We start from the raw sequence: 18,441 nt of genomic DNA, 5'->3' as shown, positions 1-18,441 counted from the left end.
TATTGCTCACATTGAAAAAACTATCTTCACTTTGGAATTATGCAGATTGAAACAATGTGGAAATTTACTACAGAGTTTTGACCAAGGAGGTTGGGCTTATATTTGATTGTTAGACTGCAGACTGAACTGTGTTTTTCATCATATCACATACAGTGTAATGCTGAAAGTTAACACATTGCATTCAATGAATACTCAGGCTAAAATATTGTGAGCATTTAGATGACTCTGAGCAAAGATCAGATAGCTTAAAAAGATATTTGCATGAATGCTTTAACATCAACTAATACAAAGAGATATGTTCTCACAGGTAAACATCAGGAACTCATGGCTTGATTACAGGTTTAAACATGGTTTGAGTGTGTGCTTCTGGTTTTTTGATATATTTTTACATACAAAAATTGGACAACATAAAAAAAAGTTAGCTATGATCAAAAGTTGTTGCAAAGGGAAATCAAATCGGGCTGGAATTCCATTTCCTAATTTATAAAAGTAAATGCACCAAATACAAGACTATAAAACTTTCAGTTTCAAACTATTGTATCGTGAGCTGCCCTGTAAAAACCTGACTGCGTTGTCTGCTTCATTTTGTGTTGAAGAACGTTTGTAACAGTTTTTAGTACTAGAGAACATATAACATGTATAACGAGGAAATAGCAGCAATAATGTTACCAAGCAAAACGGAAGAAACACAGAGACTAGTTTTAGAATGTATTCATACTGTTCTAATATGACTCTAATATGACTCAACATCCGTTACTACTGGTAAACCTCTAATAAATATAAATCGAGAAAAGTTACTGAAACTGCAGTTTACAGTGAAAAGTGAAGGCATACAAAGGCACATTATTTGAGCAAAGTCTGTAAAAAAACAAATATACTGAAACCCAATTCAGCAAAGAGAAAATGACAACAGCTTAATAAACGAGGAAAACTGCTTACAAAATGCACCAGAAGATCAAACAGAAATCAGCACCAAGGAGAGAGAAACTAGCGTATTTCAGACATGCTTCCCGAATGAAACATAAAATGCAGCAATCACGCCAACAGATATAAAAGACTTGAGGAAAACAAATGTGCAAACATTATTCACAACACTGAGCTGACAAATAGTGTGCACATTGAGGACATGTGTATGTGAGTGTGCAGAAGGTGAGTGGATGGGAGAGTGTTGCTTTAAGAGCTGTTAGGCTTCCGTATGCGGATATTGGTACAGTGTTTCGATAGTTGATTTTAGATGGTTCATTAATATGGAAGGTGTTCCTACCTCAGGAGAAGCATCACAATCTTCAAACACATCAGCAAAGTCTGATGGACTTTTCCTCAGAGTCTGGTCAGCAGGCAGCGTGTTGTCATTGTAAGAACTCACGAACTTAAAGTCACTGGTTCTAGAACCTGTTGTCAGGTACGCGTCATAATTGTATGTGCTGCGTAAAGTTCCTGTGCCGTCAACGTCTGCGTAATTTGGAGGGAGATACGCGCTGGGGATGGCAACTGCTCCATCAAAGAACAGTCTGGGCTTTCTCCTGCGACAAAACCTCACACCCAGGATGATGATGATGAAGGTCAGAAAAAAGGTGGACACGGACACCAGCGCGATGATCAGATAAGAGGTCAGTTTGGAGTTCTTCTCGTCATAAGAAATATCCTTCAGTTCTGGCACCTCAGCCAAGTTATCAGAAATAAGTAAATACATGGAGCAGGTGGCAGAGAGAGAGGGCTGTCCGTTATCCTTCACGGACACAATGAGGTTCTGTTTCATGCTGTCAGACTCAGAAATGTCCCGCTGGGTCCTGATCTCTCCGGTGTGGAGACCAATGGTAAAAAGACCCGGATCAGTGGATTTGACTATATGATAGGACAGCCAGGCGTTCTGTCCGGAGTCCGCGTCCACCGCGATCACTTTGGACACCAGAGAGCCTCCGTGTGCAGCTTTGGGGACCAGCTCGGTCATGAAGGAGTTGCCCTCCGGGGCGGGGTACAGTATCTGAGGAGAGTTGTCATTCACATCCGATACGAACACACTGACGGTCACGTTGCTGCTGAGTGGAGGAGAACCGTTGTCTCTGGCCATCACGTGCATTTTAAAACTCCTGAACTGTTCATAATCAAACGACCTCACAGCGTGGATCACCCCCGTGTCTCCGTTAACAGATAGATAGGAGGACACCGGGGCGCTGTTCACCTCACCAGGTAACAGAGAATAAACCACGGTACCGTTTTGTCTCCAGTCGGGGTCTCGAGCAGTAACGGAACATAAAGTGGACCCAGGTTTGTTATTTTCAGTCACATAAGTGCTGTAGGACTGTTCCTCAAACACAGGTGGGTTGTCGTTGATGTCTGCTACAGACAACTGGACAGTTTTAGAGGAGGACAGAGGTGGAGAGCCCTCGTCAGTGGCAGTGATTGTAATGTTGTAATCAGACTCTAGTTCACGGTCCAGTTGTCCTGTGGTCACCAGAGAATAATAGTTTTTAATAGAAGGAACCAACTTAAAGGGGACATGTTGCTGGATGGAGCAGCGGACCTGTCTGTTAGTCTCAGAGTCTCTATCCTGTACGTTAATGATGCCCACCTCTGTACCAGGTGACACGTTCTCAGGTATGGGGCTATTAAGAGATTTTAAATTGATTTCTGGTGCGTTGTCGTTAACATCGGAGATTTCAATTATCACTTTGGAATCTGAGGTTAGGCCATATCCATCTTTGGCGGCTACACGCATTTCATATATTGACTCTTTCTCGAAATCCAAAAGCCCTATTACTTTAAGTTCTCCTGTTTTGTGATTCAAAGCAAATGCTCTTCTACTTGTTTCTGAGATGCGACTTAGTTCATAAGTCACCTCACCATTTAGACCTTCATCTGCATCATTTGCAGAAACTGTGACCACTAAAGTATTAAGAGGCGAGTTTTCAGGCAAACTAGCTTTATACACTGCCTGACTAAACACTGGGGGGTTATCATTAGCATCCAGTACAGTCACATGCACAGTTGCAGTGCCAGTTCTTTGAGGACTGCCTCCATCAAGAGCAGTGAGCAATAATCTCAATTCTTGCTGTTCTTCACGGTCTAATTCATTGTTCAACACTAGCTCTGCAAATTTTCCCCCATCTGATTCTGACTGAATTTTCAATACTAAATAATTGTTTGTCTGTAATGCATAGCTTTGAACAGTGTTTTGCCCGATATCTATATCATGTGCCTCCAAAACACGAAAGCGAGATCCTTTTACAGCCAGTTCATTGATTTCGATCTTGATATCATCTTTTGTGAAAACAGGCGGATTATCGTTTATATCTTGTATTTGTAGTGAAATACGGTGCAACTCCAGAGGTGCCTCTAAGATTAACTCAAATTTCAGAATACACAATGCCTTTTCGCCGCAAAGCGCCTCTCTGTCAATTCGTTCAGCAACAATCAAATCTCCAGTGTTAAGATTAATGTCACAGTACCGTTCGCGGTTCAGATCGCTGTCAATGCGGGCCTTTCGAGTCGATAACTTCCCCACGTTCAATCCGAGGTCCTTTGCTATATTTCCAATCACAGATCCGGGTTTCATTTCCTCTGGAATAGAAAAGCTTGTGTCTCCATTAACGGTGTGAAGCAGCTGAAGAAAGAAAGCAAACCAGCAAAGCAGACCAGCCGCTGAATATCCATTGTGTGCCATCCTGAGACAAGAACGAAAAACCAGTCGTTGACGTTGAATGGTGTTATTTATCCCCGTGCGACTATCTGTGGGATCCAGTATTACATAAGACAACAACAGTTGCACTTGCAAACTGTGTACGTGAAGCTAACGGCTGAGAAAAGCACACCCGAGTGTACAATCTGACAAGAAGAAAATCAAGCCTACAAAGCACGAGCAAGGGGTGGAGGCGTGTTTCCTCTGCTTGGTGAATAGCGACACTCTGAGTTCAATTTAATCGCTGCACGTTAAAGGTCAACAGTAAATGTTTTCACTGCAATTATTTTCTTGTTCAATTATGATATGCTGCCGCCAATTCAAGCGCAAAAATAGAAAAATAACTAATGGATATTTAAGTCAAAGAATAGTTTGAGTTGTACTGGAGATAATAAACAAATTGCAAATCAAGCGTCTTTGGGATGGCCCAAACCAATTTAACTCTTACAGAAGAGAAAAAATACTACAGTCCAGTAAAACGTTCGTATAGGCAAGGGTACCACCGAGAAAGTGAATGCACAAAGTATTGAAGAGATGAACATAAGCAGTGATCTAGCGTGGTAAGGACAAAGTTGCATAGTGAGGGCTGAAATTATATATACATACACACACACAGCCAATATTATAACATGAGAGACATTAGTTAAGGGCCTCAGTATTTAAGAGAGAGCTCAAATGGAAAAATATAACCATAATTAAATGAGCTGTTATAGAATATGTTCATGCATAATAGAGAGCTACCATGCTCATACACATGTAGTTATATTGCTGTGCACACATAACATTATTATTAAGCAAAATATTTGTATGGTCAATATAAATTCACTCGTTAATAATGTTTCTGCATCACATTTCAATGTAAAACCCTATTGAAAGCACTATTGCACTGCATACAAGTGCATCGTCAGAATATATCAGGGCAATAGGGTATGAAGATGGTCTTAATGGCCCGAGGAGTCTTTGAGGTACTTTGTAGTGTAAACTGGGTACCACAGGATGGATAAACAGGGGTCAAAACTTAAAAGCTGTAAATGTGCGTTGTGATAACATTAGCTGCTGCAGACCTGGGCAGTATTCATTCAATTGAGGAGTGTTGCTTGTTACTGGTTACTGGCTTGTTTATGGATGGGTTTGTGTTAAATGTGCTAGCTGGCTTGCTCGTCAACTACTGAGGATTTAGTCTCTCTATGCCCTCAGGTGTGGTTTAGGCTTCTGTGTTGATTTTATTTTGTAACACTTTACTTTGTGGATAGCAATACTTGTCTTATTAAAATGCAACAAACATTATTTTACGGACATATACTTGATATATTTAAAGTCGTATTTTAGTTTATCAGAATGTAGTTAAAGTCAACTAGTCGTGTCCTCTTTCTCGTTCCCTTCATGTTGACAATAACTATGTGGTAATTAGTGTTAATCTGTGTGCAACAACAGGAATTTATTGTAATATAACATGCCCACAACCTGTGCAGGGCCCACTCACGTGTGTTTACAGTTGAGACAATTTTACAAACATTAGATGTAACATTTATAGCAACGGTGTTACTGTGCGGTTATCGAAGAGGAATGAGAATATAAAGACAGTCAGTGTACTGAAACAACAGTGCTGCTGACACAGTATGAGGGTTTAGATTTACAGATAATTGTCCGCTCTATCGCAAACGAAATAAAGTCTAGAGGTAAGTCTGGACGACCTAAAAATTGCAGAGCGAATCTAATATCATTCATTTGTTGTGATAGAAGGAGGATTATATAAAACGTTAATGATACTTTAAAGAGAAGGAAGTGGAGCTAAAGAAATGAATACAGTACATATTTATATTCTTACCTCTGGAGATTCGTCTGATTCACCAAATGCATCAGCAAAGTCCGATGGACTTTTCCTCAGAGTCTGGTCAGCAGGCAGTGTGTTGTCATTGTAAGAACTCACGAACTTAAAGTCACTGGTTCGAGAACCTGTTGTCAGGTACGCGTCATAATTGTAGGTGCTCCGTAAAGTTCCTGTGCCGTCAACGTCTGCGTAATTAGGAGGGAGATACGCGCTGGGGATGGCAACTGCTCCATCAAACAACAGTCTGGGCTTTCTCCTGCGACAAAACCTCACACCCAGGATGATGATGATGAAGGTCAGAAAAAAGGTGGACACGGACACCAGCGCGATGATCAGATAAGAGGTCAGTTTGGAGTTCTTCTCGTCATAAGAAATATCCTTCAGTTCTGGCACCTCAGCCAAGTTATCAGAAATAAGTAAATACATGGAGCAGGTGGCAGAGAGAGAGGGCTGTCCGTTATCCTTCACGGACACAATGAGGTTCTGTTTCATGCTGTCAGACTCAGAAATGTCCCGCTGGGTCCTGATCTCTCCGGTGTGGAGACCAATGGTAAAAAGACCCGGATCAGTGGATTTGACTATATGATAGGACAGCCAGGCGTTCTGTCCGGAGTCTGCGTCCACCGCGATCACTTTGGACACCAGAGAGCCTCCGTGTGCAGCTTTGGGGACCAGCTCGGTCATGAAGGAGTTGCCCTCCGGGGCGGGGTACAGTATCTGAGGAGAGTTGTCATTCACATCCGATACGAACACACTGACGGTCACGTTGCTGCTGAGGGGAGGAGAACCGTTGTCTCTGGCCATCACGTACACTTTAAAACTCCTGAACTGTTCATAATCAAACGACCTCACAGCGTGGATCACCCCCGTGTCTCCGTTAACAGATAGATAGGAGGACACCGGGGCGCCGTTCACCTCACCAGGTAACAGAGAATAAACTACGGTACCGTTTTGTCTCCAGTCGGGGTCTCGAGCAGTAACGGAACATAAAGTGGAGCCAGGTTTGTTATTTTCAGTCATATAAGCGCTGTAGGACTGTTCCTCAAACACAGGTGGGTTGTCGTTGATGTCTGCTACAGACAACTGGACAGTTTTAGAGGAGGACAGAGGTGGAGAGCCCTCGTCAGTGGCAGTGATTGTAATGTTGTAATCAGACTCTAGTTCACGGTCCAGTTGTCCTGTGGTCACCAGAGAATAATAGTTTTTAATAGATGTAACCAACTTAAAGGGGACGTGTTGCTGAATGGAGCAGCGGACCTGTCTGTTAGTATCAGAGTCTCTATCCTGCACGTTGATGATGCCCACCTCTGTACCTGGTGACACGTTCTCCCGTATCGAGTTAGTCAGTGATTTCAGATATATCACAGGAGCGTTATCATTTATATCAGTAACATCTATTATAACTTTAGCGTAAGAGGTTAGTCCTAATCCATCTTTAGCTTGCACTCTCATTTCAAAAGAACTGCTTTCTTCAAAGTCAATCACACCAGTTACTTTAATTTCTCCAGTTTTAGGATCAATGGAAAATACATTTATATCGTCTTCAGAAACATGACCAAAGTGATATGTAACATCTCCATTTGCTCCTTCATCGGCGTCATTCGCACTAACATTAATCACGATGGTACTTGGAGGAGAGTTTTCAGGCAGACGTGCTTTATAAACGGCCTGGCTGAACACCGGGGCGTTATCATTAGCATCCAGTACAGTGACGTGTATGACCACAGTACCGGATCTCTGAGTTGAGCCTCCATCTAAAGCTGTGAGAAGCAAATTAATATTTTTTTGTTTCTCTCGATCAAGCTTGTTCTCCAGTACGAGTTCAACCTTGTTGCTGTCAACAGCGAGAATAAAGTTATCGTTCTTTTGCAGGTTGTACCTTTGAACAGCATTTTGACCTATATCTGCGTCATGGGCCTCCTCGATAGAGAAGCGGTTTCCCTTTTCAGCGGACTCTCTTATTTCCATTTCAATAACATTTTCTCTGAATTTTGGAGAGTTGTCGTTTACATCTTGAATATGAAGACTTACACGATGAAGCTCCAGAGGATTTTCTAACACCAGATCTACTTTCACAACACAAGAAGGTTTCTTTCCACAAACACTTTCTCGGTCCATTTTCTCCGATGTGATAAAATCTCCGGTACTCAGATTAATATCACAGTAGCGCTTACGAGTCCCCTCAAAATCAACACGGGCCTTTCGGGAAGATAAGGTTTCCAGATCGAGACCGAGATCTTTGGCGATATTTCCAATAACAGATTCGCGTTTCATCTCTTCTGGAATAGAATAACTCAGGTCTCCATTAACGAGGTGCAGCGCTACAGTGAAGGAAGCGATGCAGAAGATCAGACGAAGCGACGAGTATCCTTTGTCTCCCATCTTGACAAAATAAGGCGCATTTAGCTTCTTAGTCGGAGTGAAATGGTTAATATATCAAAAAAGAGTAAATAATCCAAAACTCTGCACCAGTGTTCACAAACATACGTTGACGATTGAACGAATTTTCTCGGAAAACTACAACTGACATCCACTCAGTACTAGTGGGTGGAGTGGTGTGTTTATAGTCTGTAAGCCAACAGCGACACCATGAGTCGCTTGTTATCTTCACAGTGTTATGATTGAATATGACCATTTTAGTATATCCTCAAGATCTTACTATGAAAACATCTTAAATGTCACTATAACAGTCCAATGTCATTCATGTCTGCCAAAGTAAAACAGAGAGGCAAGGTTCAGCACCATGGACAGTGGTGGAAGAAATACTCTGATTTTTTGCGAGAAAGGTTAACGTAACAAATGAAAAGAATAAACTCCATAACAAGTTAAACTCCTGCATATACAATTTGTTCGTAGCAAAAGTGCAGAACTATTATCATTAAACATATATTTGAAGTAGCAAAAGTTAAAGCTGTCGTGTTGCAGAAAAAGGCCACAGTGACTGATATATCATTATGTACAAATGATTAGATTGTTGATAGCGATACATTAATATTCAAGCAGCATTTCACTGTTGAATATAGTAGATGTGAAGTAAATTTAATTCATACGCAATATGTCCAGCGGCCGGGTCTCAGCCTGGTTAATCTACAAATGAACTGCATGACAGATAAATATAGTCACTTAATATCACTAGCAAGAAACTTAACACAAATAGTGTGTCTGTGTTGTAAACAATTTACCTCAAACACACCATCTATTCATTGTAATTTCCTCAGGGTTAGAGATGTGTGCAATAAAACTGAGCTCAAGGACATTCCAAAGCTGAATGTAAGACAAAGAAGCCGACATACCTTTAAGCATGACACTGAAACGCACTAGACTGTAAAATGACGCTGACATATAAATATGGGTGAGGGCTCTAAGACCATGAGCTGAGGCAGTCGGGGAAAGTGAAAAATCTTAACTGTAACAACATAGAGGAAAAAAATGTAACCAAATTATAGTTACAATTTTACAAACAAACAAAAAAATGTTTGCTCAGAGTTGCTCTTCATTAAGAGCTTGTTCTGAATTTTTTTTTCATAAATGAATGCACATGTATTACGAAGTGAAAGTGCTTGTTATTATTATTGATATCATCATAATTACCATCTATATTAATAATGAAATTCAGAGCAATATATTATCATCACTCACTCATCTCATTCAAAATGTACAGAGTGGCTGAAGATAATAATAAAAAAAAGATAAATACAGGTGTGGTTTTGCATGAAGAGAGTTTCAGCACTACAGACAAATACCTCGAGATTTCGAAGGACAAGTTTCACCAGGATGCTGCATGTTAAACGTTGTCTACCAAGGCCAATATATCCAATAATAAGTAAGACTGTAGCACAAAAGAAAATACTAACTTGCCCTTTAACCTATAACGTCAGTCACATACTCAGATGGATTCAGGTGTAGGAACTGCAGTGTTTATTAGGTTGGGTTTTAACCAGTATTACTGCTGGAATGTAACAAGAGAAGATGTCGTACAGCGAACAATGAGAAGCCACCTTGGTGCTTCATTTTCTGAAGAACTTCTGCTTCTACATCACTTTGAAATCCATGTTCCTATAATTATATAATTGTAAAACCAAATATTAGGGTAAAGTTTTCACGCGAAAAAAGTAGTTGAAAAAAACCAATTGGCCGTCCATAATTGTGTTGATCTAATGAGCTAATTAGTAACATTCAAGACGGTAAAAAAACAGCTTTGTGAAACCATTTAACACTGAATTACAGATGGATATTGTTTATAATTAATCTGAGTAACGTTGTGAAACAAGACGCACCAACAGAATTCAGAAACATGTTGACATAAAGAGATGAAAGAAACGCGTCAGCCAAAACATGATGGGCTCCAATGTTTCCAAGATCGCGGAGCAGAAATGTGTAAACATTTGCTGACAAAATGAACAATATTGATATTCATTTAAAAAATCCATCTTTCACTAACCAAACTTTAAAATTAGAAATCTAAAAAGCATCTTTGAATATAAAAAAGAAAGAAATGATGCAAACAAACTAAACTGTTTAACAAGCAAGCCAAAATGCATCTATTGTGCAAGGAGACTATAGAGAGGCACCTATACTTCAGAAGACAAACAATGTCAAAATATTCATTGTTTTATGGCTCAATATTGGAAATATAGAATCATGTAACACAAAAGACAGAAACCTCTTACAGCAGGAGACCAAACTATTGAACGCTGTTTTGGTCTCCCTGCCAAAGACAGTTTAACAAAAGTAGACAGACTTATCCTTAAACCTACACCGTTAGCCTTCCCCTCCGCTGACTCACACATGAGAGCTTGTTCTTTCATCTGCTGATAAGTGACACAATGTATATATATTATATATATATACAGAAATAATGTGTACAGCCGTCGAGGTAAAAGTTAATAATCACAACAGCACTACAAAATGAATGATTAAAAAAGAATGAATCTGTGAAAGCTTCACTCATATATTCACTTCATATCCACTTCTCCTTGAGTCCCAAGATTTCTGATGATTGGAAAAACTCGTAGTCGCGAATTACCGTGATATTCTACCTATATAATTAATCTCATTTCACTTAATTCAAAAACGCTGAATCCACAATAAACAACACACATAAACTAAGGATTGACATTCAAAGTTTATCTTTCTGACACAAGACGTGAACAGAATTAAGACAATGTGTAAACATTATGTATAAATAGAATATGTCCATGAAACACCAAGTGAGGAGTCCCGTGGTTTTGAAGGACAAAAGGCAAATGTATAATACGTTTCAGCTAAATGACAAAGTGAAAGGCAATACAATTAAAACTTTAGCTTCAGCAGTCACAAATTAACTGTTAGACGAATATTCATGCTGCAGCGGGACAAACAGATATTCAAATGACTCAATGAAAGAGTCAAAGGATAGACGAATTAATTAGAAAAGGTTCCTACCTCTACAGACGGCTCTAAATCATCAAAAGGGTCAGCGAAGTCTGATGGACTTTTCCTCAGAGTCTGGTCAGCAGGCAGTGTGTTGTCATTGTAAGAACTCACGAACTTAAAGTCACTGGTTCTAGAACCTGTTGTCAGGTACGCGTCATAATTGTAGGTGCTGCGTAAAGTTCCTGTGCCGTCAACGTCTGCGTAATTAGGAGGGAGATACGCACTGGGGATGGCAACTGCTCCATCAAACAACAGTCTGGGCTTTCTCCTGCGACAAAACCTCACACCCAGGATGATGATGATGATGAAGGTCAGAAAAAAGGTGGACACGGACACGAGCGCGATGATCAGATAAGAGGTCAGTTTGGAGTTCTTCTCGTCATAAGAAATATCCTTCAGTTCTGGCACCTCAGCCAAGTTATCAGAAATAAGTAAATACATGGAGCAGGTGGCAGAGAGAGAGGGCTGTCCGTTATCCTTCACTGACACAATGAGGTTCTGTTTCATGCTGTCAGACTCAGAAATGTCCCGCTGGGTCCTGATCTCTCCGCTGTGGAGACCAATAGTGAAAAGACCCGGATCAGTGCATTTGACTATATGATAGGACAGCCAGGCGTTCTGTCCGGAGTCCGCGTCCACCGCGATCACTTTGGACACCAGAGAGCCTCCGTGTGCAGCTTTGGGGACCAGCTCGGTCATGAAGGAGTTGCCCTCCGGGGCGGGGTACAGTATCTGAGGAGAGTTGTCATTCACATCCGATACGAACACACTGACAGTCACGTTGCTGCTGAGTGGAGGAGAACCGTTGTCTCTGGCCATGACGTGCACTTTAAAACTCCTGAACTGTTCATAATCAAACGATCTCACAGCGTGGATCACCCCCGTGTCTCCGTTAACAGATAGATAGGAGGACACCGGGGCGCCGTTCAACTCACCAGGTAACAGAGAATAAACCACGGTACCGTTTTGTCTCCAGTCGGGGTCTCGAGCAGTAACGGAACATAAAGTGGACCCAGGTTTGTTATTTTCAATCACATAAGCGCTGTAGGACTGTTCCTCAAACACAGGTGGGTTGTCGTTGATGTCTGCTACAGACAACTGGACAGTTTTAGAGGAGGACAGAGGTGGAGAGCCCTCGTCAGTGGCAGTGATTGTAATGTTGTAATCAGACTCTAGTTCACGGTCCAGTTGTCCTGTGGTCACCAGAGAATAATAGTTTTTAATAGATGGAACCAACTTAAAGGGGACCTGTTGCTGAATGGAGCAGCGGACCTGTCTGTTAGTCTCAGAGTCTCTATCCTGCACGTTGATGATGCCCACCTCTGTACCAGGTGACACGTTCTCAGGTATCGGGCTAGTCAGTGATTTCAGATATATCACAGGAGCGTTATCATTTATATCAGTAACATCTATTATAACTTTAGCATAAGAGGTTAGTCCTAAACCATCTTTAGCTTCTGCTCTCATGTCAAAAGAACTGCTTTCTTCAAAGTCAATCACACCAGTTACTTTAATTTCTCCAGTTTTATGATCAATAGTAAATACATTTACATCTTCGTCAGACACATGGCTTAATTCATATGTAACGTCTCCATTTACTCCTTCATCGGCGTCATTCGCACTAACATTAATCACGATGGTACCTGGAGGAGAGTTTTCAGGCAGACGTGCTTTATAAACGGCCTGGCTGAACACCGGGGCGTTATCATTAGCATCCAGTACAGTGACGTGTATGACCACAGTACCGGATCTCTGAGTTGAGCCTCCATCTAAAGCTGTGAGAAGCAAATTAATGTATTTTTGTTTCTCTCGATCAAGCTTGTTCTCCAGTACGAGTTCAACCTTGTTGCTGTCAACAGCGAGAATAAAGTTATCGTTCTTTTGAAGGTTGTACCTTTGAACAGCATTTTGACCTATATCTGCGTCATGGGCCTCCTCGATAGAGAAGCGGTTTCCCTTTTCAGCGGACTCGCTTATTTCCATTTCAATCAATTGCTTTTTAAATTTTGGCGAGTTGTCGTTTACATCTTGAATATGAAGACTTACACGATGAAGCTCCAGAGGATTTTCTAACACCAGATCAACTTTCACAACACAAGAAGGTTTCTTTCCACAAACACTTTCTCGGTCCATTCTCTCCGATGTGATCAAATCTCCGGTACTCAGATTAATATCACTGTACCGTTTACGAGTCCCCTCAAAATCAACACGGGCCTTTCGGGAAGATAAGGTCCTCAGATCGAGACCGAGATCTTTGGCGATGTTTCCAATAACAGACTCGCGTTTCATCTCTTCTGGAATAGAATAACTCAGGTCTCCATTAACGAGGTGCAGCGCTACAGTGAAGGAAGCGACCCAGAAGATCAGAGGAAGCGCTGAATATCCTTTGTCTGCCATCTTAACTCAAAAGGCCACCTCAGCTCGTACAATTTATACTTTACCGTGCGAAAAAACAACTGTCAAAAACACAAAATAGTTCAACAGGTCACAACAATGTGAAATACGTTCTGAAATGTAACCGTTTGTCTGGAAAATCCGCAGCTGACATATAGAAGGTGGAGTGGTGAGAGACTTTTATCTGTCAACCAACAGCGACACCATGAGTCACATTGTGTCTTCACTATAGTATATAATGAAATATTTAAAAAAAAGTCTAAAACCGGATTAAGCTAACTGTGACTCATGTTAAAATTAGGTGCCCATGTGCGGTAAATCTACAAATTCCTTAAAAGACACATGCCATCTATTATTTGACAAATGTTTAGAAAAGTAGGTGTTGTTCCCATACAACTCAGCTCAATGAATCATGGTTTGAAAGTATAGGTTACTTTTGCTTTAGATTTCTAAAAGTTGTTAAACAATACAACATATATATTGTGATGTTAGCCTCCTAAAGAGAAGGCCAGCAAAACGTTTACAACGAAACAACATATCCGCTGGCAAATGACATGAACTAGACAGACACCAAATATTATCGTTACAGATATAGTTATTATCATTATAATTATATAGTAATGAAATTCAGAGAGCATGGCTGAAGAGAAGAGGACATCTTGGGGCTGAGTGAGCGCCTGAGAAGCATTGCAGCACCACAAACAGTTGATGGCACAACAATATTGAACGCTGTTGTTGGTCTTCTAATCAGAGTTGTAGACTTCTAACGTGAGTTCACGGTACACTTGAAACGTTTTCTACGTCACCCTCAGCAGACTCTGAAATAGGATCTATAATGTTCATCACTTGACTGAGATACTGAACAAATGTTGGACAGCCAAACTGGGCTCATCGAATAAACATAAGTACAAATGAAAGATTAAACAACAAGATTGGTGAGAAATAGTTTTGTGACAGTTTCAATCATCGAACCTGCACACATGTTTTTCTTATAATTATATTTTTTCGATAAGGCCCAGTTTTGTTCTCTGGAAAAGAACAGGTTGGAATAACAACTTGTCCGCAAATTATTCTGTTATTCTAATTAGCAAATTATCCTCACTTAGCAACGAATTAATGAATCGCTACTTCATAAAACGGACTGAATTATGTTAAAACAATTTGGTCAAAGAATCATTTCCAAAGTTTATATTTGAAGACCTGAAAATAATTGCCACCTGTGTGAGCAAGAACAAATAGATAAAAGACAACGAATTTAAATAGACTCCAGGTCAGGAGTACCATGGTTTCGAATATCTGACAAAATAGAAACAAATAAACTTCATCAAAAAAATAAATGCATGCACTGTTGGTGCTAAAGGTTGACTCCAGCAATCGCGCAATACATTTCAAAAGTAAACACATGCTGCAGCTAGAGGCATTTAGAACTGAGCCAACAAGCCGACAATGATTGTGATTAAAAGTATACTTTAAAAAGGCTCCTACCTCTACAGACGGCTCCAAATCATCAAAAGGGTCAGCGAAGTCTGATGGACTTTTCCTCAGACTCTGGTCAGCAGGCAGCGTGTTGTCATTGTAAGAACTCACGAACTTAAAGTCACTGGTTCTAGAACCTGTTGTCAGGTACGCGTCATAATTGTATGTGCTGCGTAAAGTTCCTGTGCCGTCAACGTCTGCGTAATTAGGAGGGAGATACGCGCTGGGAATGGCAACTGCTCCATCAAACAACAGTCTGGGCTTTCTCCTGCGACAAAACCTCACACCCAGGATGATGATGATGAAGGTCAGAAAAAAGGTGGACACGGACACCAGCGCGATGATCAGATAAGAGGTCAGTTTGGAGTTCTTCTCCTCATAAAAAATATCCTTCAGTTCTGGCACCTCAGCCAAGTTATCAGAAATAAGTAAATACATGGAGCAGGTGGCAGAGAGAGAGGGCTGTCCGTTATCCTTCACTGACACAATGAGGTTCTGTTTCATGCTGTCAGACTCAGAAATGTCCCGCTGGGTCCTGATCTCTCCGGTGTGGAGACCGATAGTGAAAAGACCGGGATCAGTGGATTTGACTATATGATAGGACAGCCAAGCATTCTGTCCAGAGTCCGCGTCCACCGCGATCACTTTGGACACCAGAGAGCCTCCATGTGCAGCTTTGGGGACCAGCTCGGTCATGAAGGAGTTGCCCTCCGGGGCGGGGTACAGTATCTGAGGAGAGTTGTCATTCACATCCGATACGAACACACTGACGGTCACGTTGCTGCTGAGTGGAGGAGAACCGTTGTCTCTGGCCATCACGTGCACTTTAAAACTCCTGAACTGTTCATAATCAAACGACCTCACAGCGTGGATCACCCCCGTGTCTCCGTTAACAGATAGATAGGAGGACACCGGGGCACCGTTCACCTCACCAGGTAACAGAGAATAAACCACGGTACCGTTTTGTCTCCAGTCGGGGTCTCGAGCAGCAACGGAACATAAAGTGGAGCCAGGTTTGTTATTTTCAGTCACATAAGCGCTGTAGGACTGTTCCTCAAACACAGGTGGGTTGTCGTTAATGTCTGCTACAGACAACTGGACAGTTTTAAAGGAGGACAGAGGTGGAGAGCCCTCGTCAGTGGCAGTGATTGTAATGTTGTAATCAGACTCTAGTTCACGGTCCAGTTGTCCTGTGGTCACCAGAGAATAATAGTTTTTAATAGATGTAACCAACTTAAAGGGGACCTGTTGCTGAATGAAGCAGCGGACCTGTCTGTTGGTCTCAGAGTCTCTATCCTGCACGTTGATGATGCCCACCTCAGTACCAGGTGACACGTTCTCAGGTATGGGGCTAGTCAGTGATTTCAGATATATCACAGGAGCGTTATCATTTATATCAGTAACATCTATTATAACTTTAGCATAAGAGGTTAGTCCTAAACCATCTTTAGCTTCTGCTCTCATGTCAAAAGAACTGCTTTCTTCAAAGTCAATCACACCAGTTACTTTAATTTCTCCAGTTTTAGGATCAATAATAAATACATTTACATCTTCGTCAGACACATGGCTTAATTCATATGTAACGTCTCCATTTACTCCTTCATCGGCGTCATTCGCACTAACATTAATCACGATGGTACCTGGAGGAGAGTTTTCAGGCAGACGTGCTTTATAAACGGCCTGGCTGAACACCGGGGCGTTATCATTAGCATCCAGTACAGTGACGTGTATGACCACAGTACCGGATCTCTGAGGTGAGCCTCCATCTAAAGCTGTGAGAAGCAAATTAATGTATTTTTGTTTCTCTCGATCAAGCTTGTTCTCCAGTACGAGTTCAACGTTGTTGCTGTCAACAGCGAGAATAAAGTTATCGTTCTTTTGCAGGTTGTACCTTTGAACAGCATTTTGACCTATATCTGCGTCATGGGCCTCCTCAATAGAGAAGCGGTTTCCCTTGTCAGCGGACTCTCTTATTTCCATTTCAATCAATTGCTTTTTAAATTTTGGCGAGTTGTCGTTTACATCTTGAATATGAAGACTTACACGATGAAGCTCCAGAGGATTTTCTAACACCAGATCTACTTTCACAACACAAGAAGGTTTCTTTCCACAAACACTTTCTCGGTCCATTCTCTCCGATGTGATCAAATCTCCGGTACTCAGATTAATATCACTGTACCGTTTACGAGTCCCCTCAAAATCAACACGGGCCTTTCGGGAAGATAAGGTCCTCAGATCGAGACCGAGATCTTTGGCGATATTTCCAATAACAGATTCGCGTTTCATCTCTTCTGGAATAGAATAACTCAGGTCTCCATTAACGAGGTGCAGCGCTACAGTGAAGGAAGCGATGCAGAAGATCAGACGCAGCGACGAGTATCCTTTGTCTCCCATCTTGACAAAATAAGACGCATTTAGCTTCTTAGTCGGAGTGAAATGGTTAATATATCAAAAAAAAGTAAATAATCCAAAACTCTGCACCAGTGTTCACAAACATATGTTGACGATTGAACGAATTTTCTCGGAAAACTACAACTGACATCCACTCAGTCCTAGTGGGTGGAGTGGTGTGTTTATAGTCTGTAAGCTAACAGCGACACCATGAGTCGCTTGTTATCTTCACAGTGTTATGATTGAATATGGCCATTTCATTATGTCCTCAAGATCTTACGAAGACATCTTAAATGTCACTACAACAGTCCAATGTCATTCATTTCTGCCAAAGTAAAACAGAGAGGCAAGGTTCAGCACCATGGACAGTGGTGGAAGAAATACTCTGATCTTTTGCGAGAAAGGTAAACGTAACATGAAAAAATAAACTCCATGACAAGTTAAAGTCCTGCTTCTACAATTTGTTCGTAGCAAAAGTGCAGAACTATTATCATTAAACATATATTTGAAGTAGCAAAAGTTAAAGCTGTCGTGTTGCAGAAAAAGGCCACAGTGACTGATATATCATTATGTACAAATGATTAGATTGTTGATAGCGATACATTAATATTCAAGCAGCATTTCACTGTTGAATATAGTAGATGTGAAGTAAATTTAATTCATACGCAATATGTCCAGCGGCCGGGTCTCAGCCTGGTTAATCTACAAATGAACTGCATGACAGATAAATATAGTCACTTAATATCACTAGCAAGAAACTTAACACAAATAGTGTGTCTGTGTTGTAAACAATTTACCTCAAACACACCATCTATTCATTGTAATTTCCTCAGGGTTAGAGATGTGTGCAATAAAACTGAGCTCAAGGACATTCCAAAGCTGAATGTAAGACAAAGAAGCCGACATACCTTTAAGCATGACACTGAAACGCACTAGACTGTAAAATGACGCTGACATATAAATATGGGTGAGGGCTCTAAGACCATGAGCTGAGGCAGTCGGGGAAAGTGAAAAATCTTAACTGTAACAACATAGAGGAAAAAAATGTAACCAAATTATAGTTACAATTTTACAAACAAACAAAAAAATGTTTGCTCAGAGTTGCTCTTCATTAAGAGCTTGTTCTGAATTTTTTTTTCATAAATGAATGCACATGTATTACGAAGTGAAAGTGCTTGTTATTATTATTGATATCATCATAATTACCATCTATATTAATAATGAAATTCAGAGCAATATATTATCATCACTCACT

The 18,441-nt window shown here is 40.9% G+C and overlaps 3 protein-coding genes across 3 annotated transcripts; all 3 read right to left on the bottom strand.

The window, feature by feature from the left end:
* Positions 1 to 2,323: 2,323 nt before the first annotated feature.
* On the bottom strand, positions 2,324 to 8,005 carry LOC117737722 (protocadherin gamma-A11-like). The gene is made up of 2 exons (XM_034543851.1): positions 5,508 to 8,005; positions 2,324 to 2,445 (listed from the first exon to the last, which is right to left on the bottom strand). Exons 1-2 carry the CDS (start codon positions 7,890 to 7,892, stop codon positions 2,425 to 2,427), a joined length of 2,406 nt encoding a protein of 801 aa, XP_034399742.1. The 5' UTR covers positions 7,893 to 8,005; the 3' UTR covers positions 2,324 to 2,424.
* Positions 8,006 to 10,913: 2,908 nt separating this feature from the next.
* LOC117737976 (protocadherin gamma-A4-like) lies at positions 10,914 to 13,322 on the bottom strand. The gene has a single exon (XM_034544234.1). It carries the CDS (start codon positions 13,320 to 13,322, stop codon positions 10,914 to 10,916), a length of 2,409 nt encoding a protein of 802 aa, XP_034400125.1.
* A 794-nt stretch (positions 13,323 to 14,116) lies between these two features.
* Positions 14,117 to 17,189, bottom strand: LOC117737975 (protocadherin gamma-A11-like). Its single transcript, XM_034544232.1, has 2 exons — positions 14,805 to 17,189; positions 14,117 to 14,137 (listed from the first exon to the last, which is right to left on the bottom strand). The coding sequence occupies exons 1-2, from the start codon at positions 17,187 to 17,189 to the stop codon at positions 14,117 to 14,119; spliced, it is 2,406 nt and encodes an 801-aa protein (XP_034400123.1).
* Positions 17,190 to 18,441: the final 1,252 nt, after the last annotated feature.

Source organism: Cyclopterus lumpus, chromosome 10, assembly GCF_009769545.1.
Source record: "Cyclopterus lumpus isolate fCycLum1 chromosome 10, fCycLum1.pri, whole genome shotgun sequence".
Lineage (NCBI taxonomy): Eukaryota > Metazoa > Chordata > Actinopteri > Perciformes > Cyclopteridae > Cyclopterus > Cyclopterus lumpus.
The sequence above is the reverse complement of the archived record's forward strand: the minus strand, read 5'-3'. Positions and strand labels throughout refer to the sequence as shown.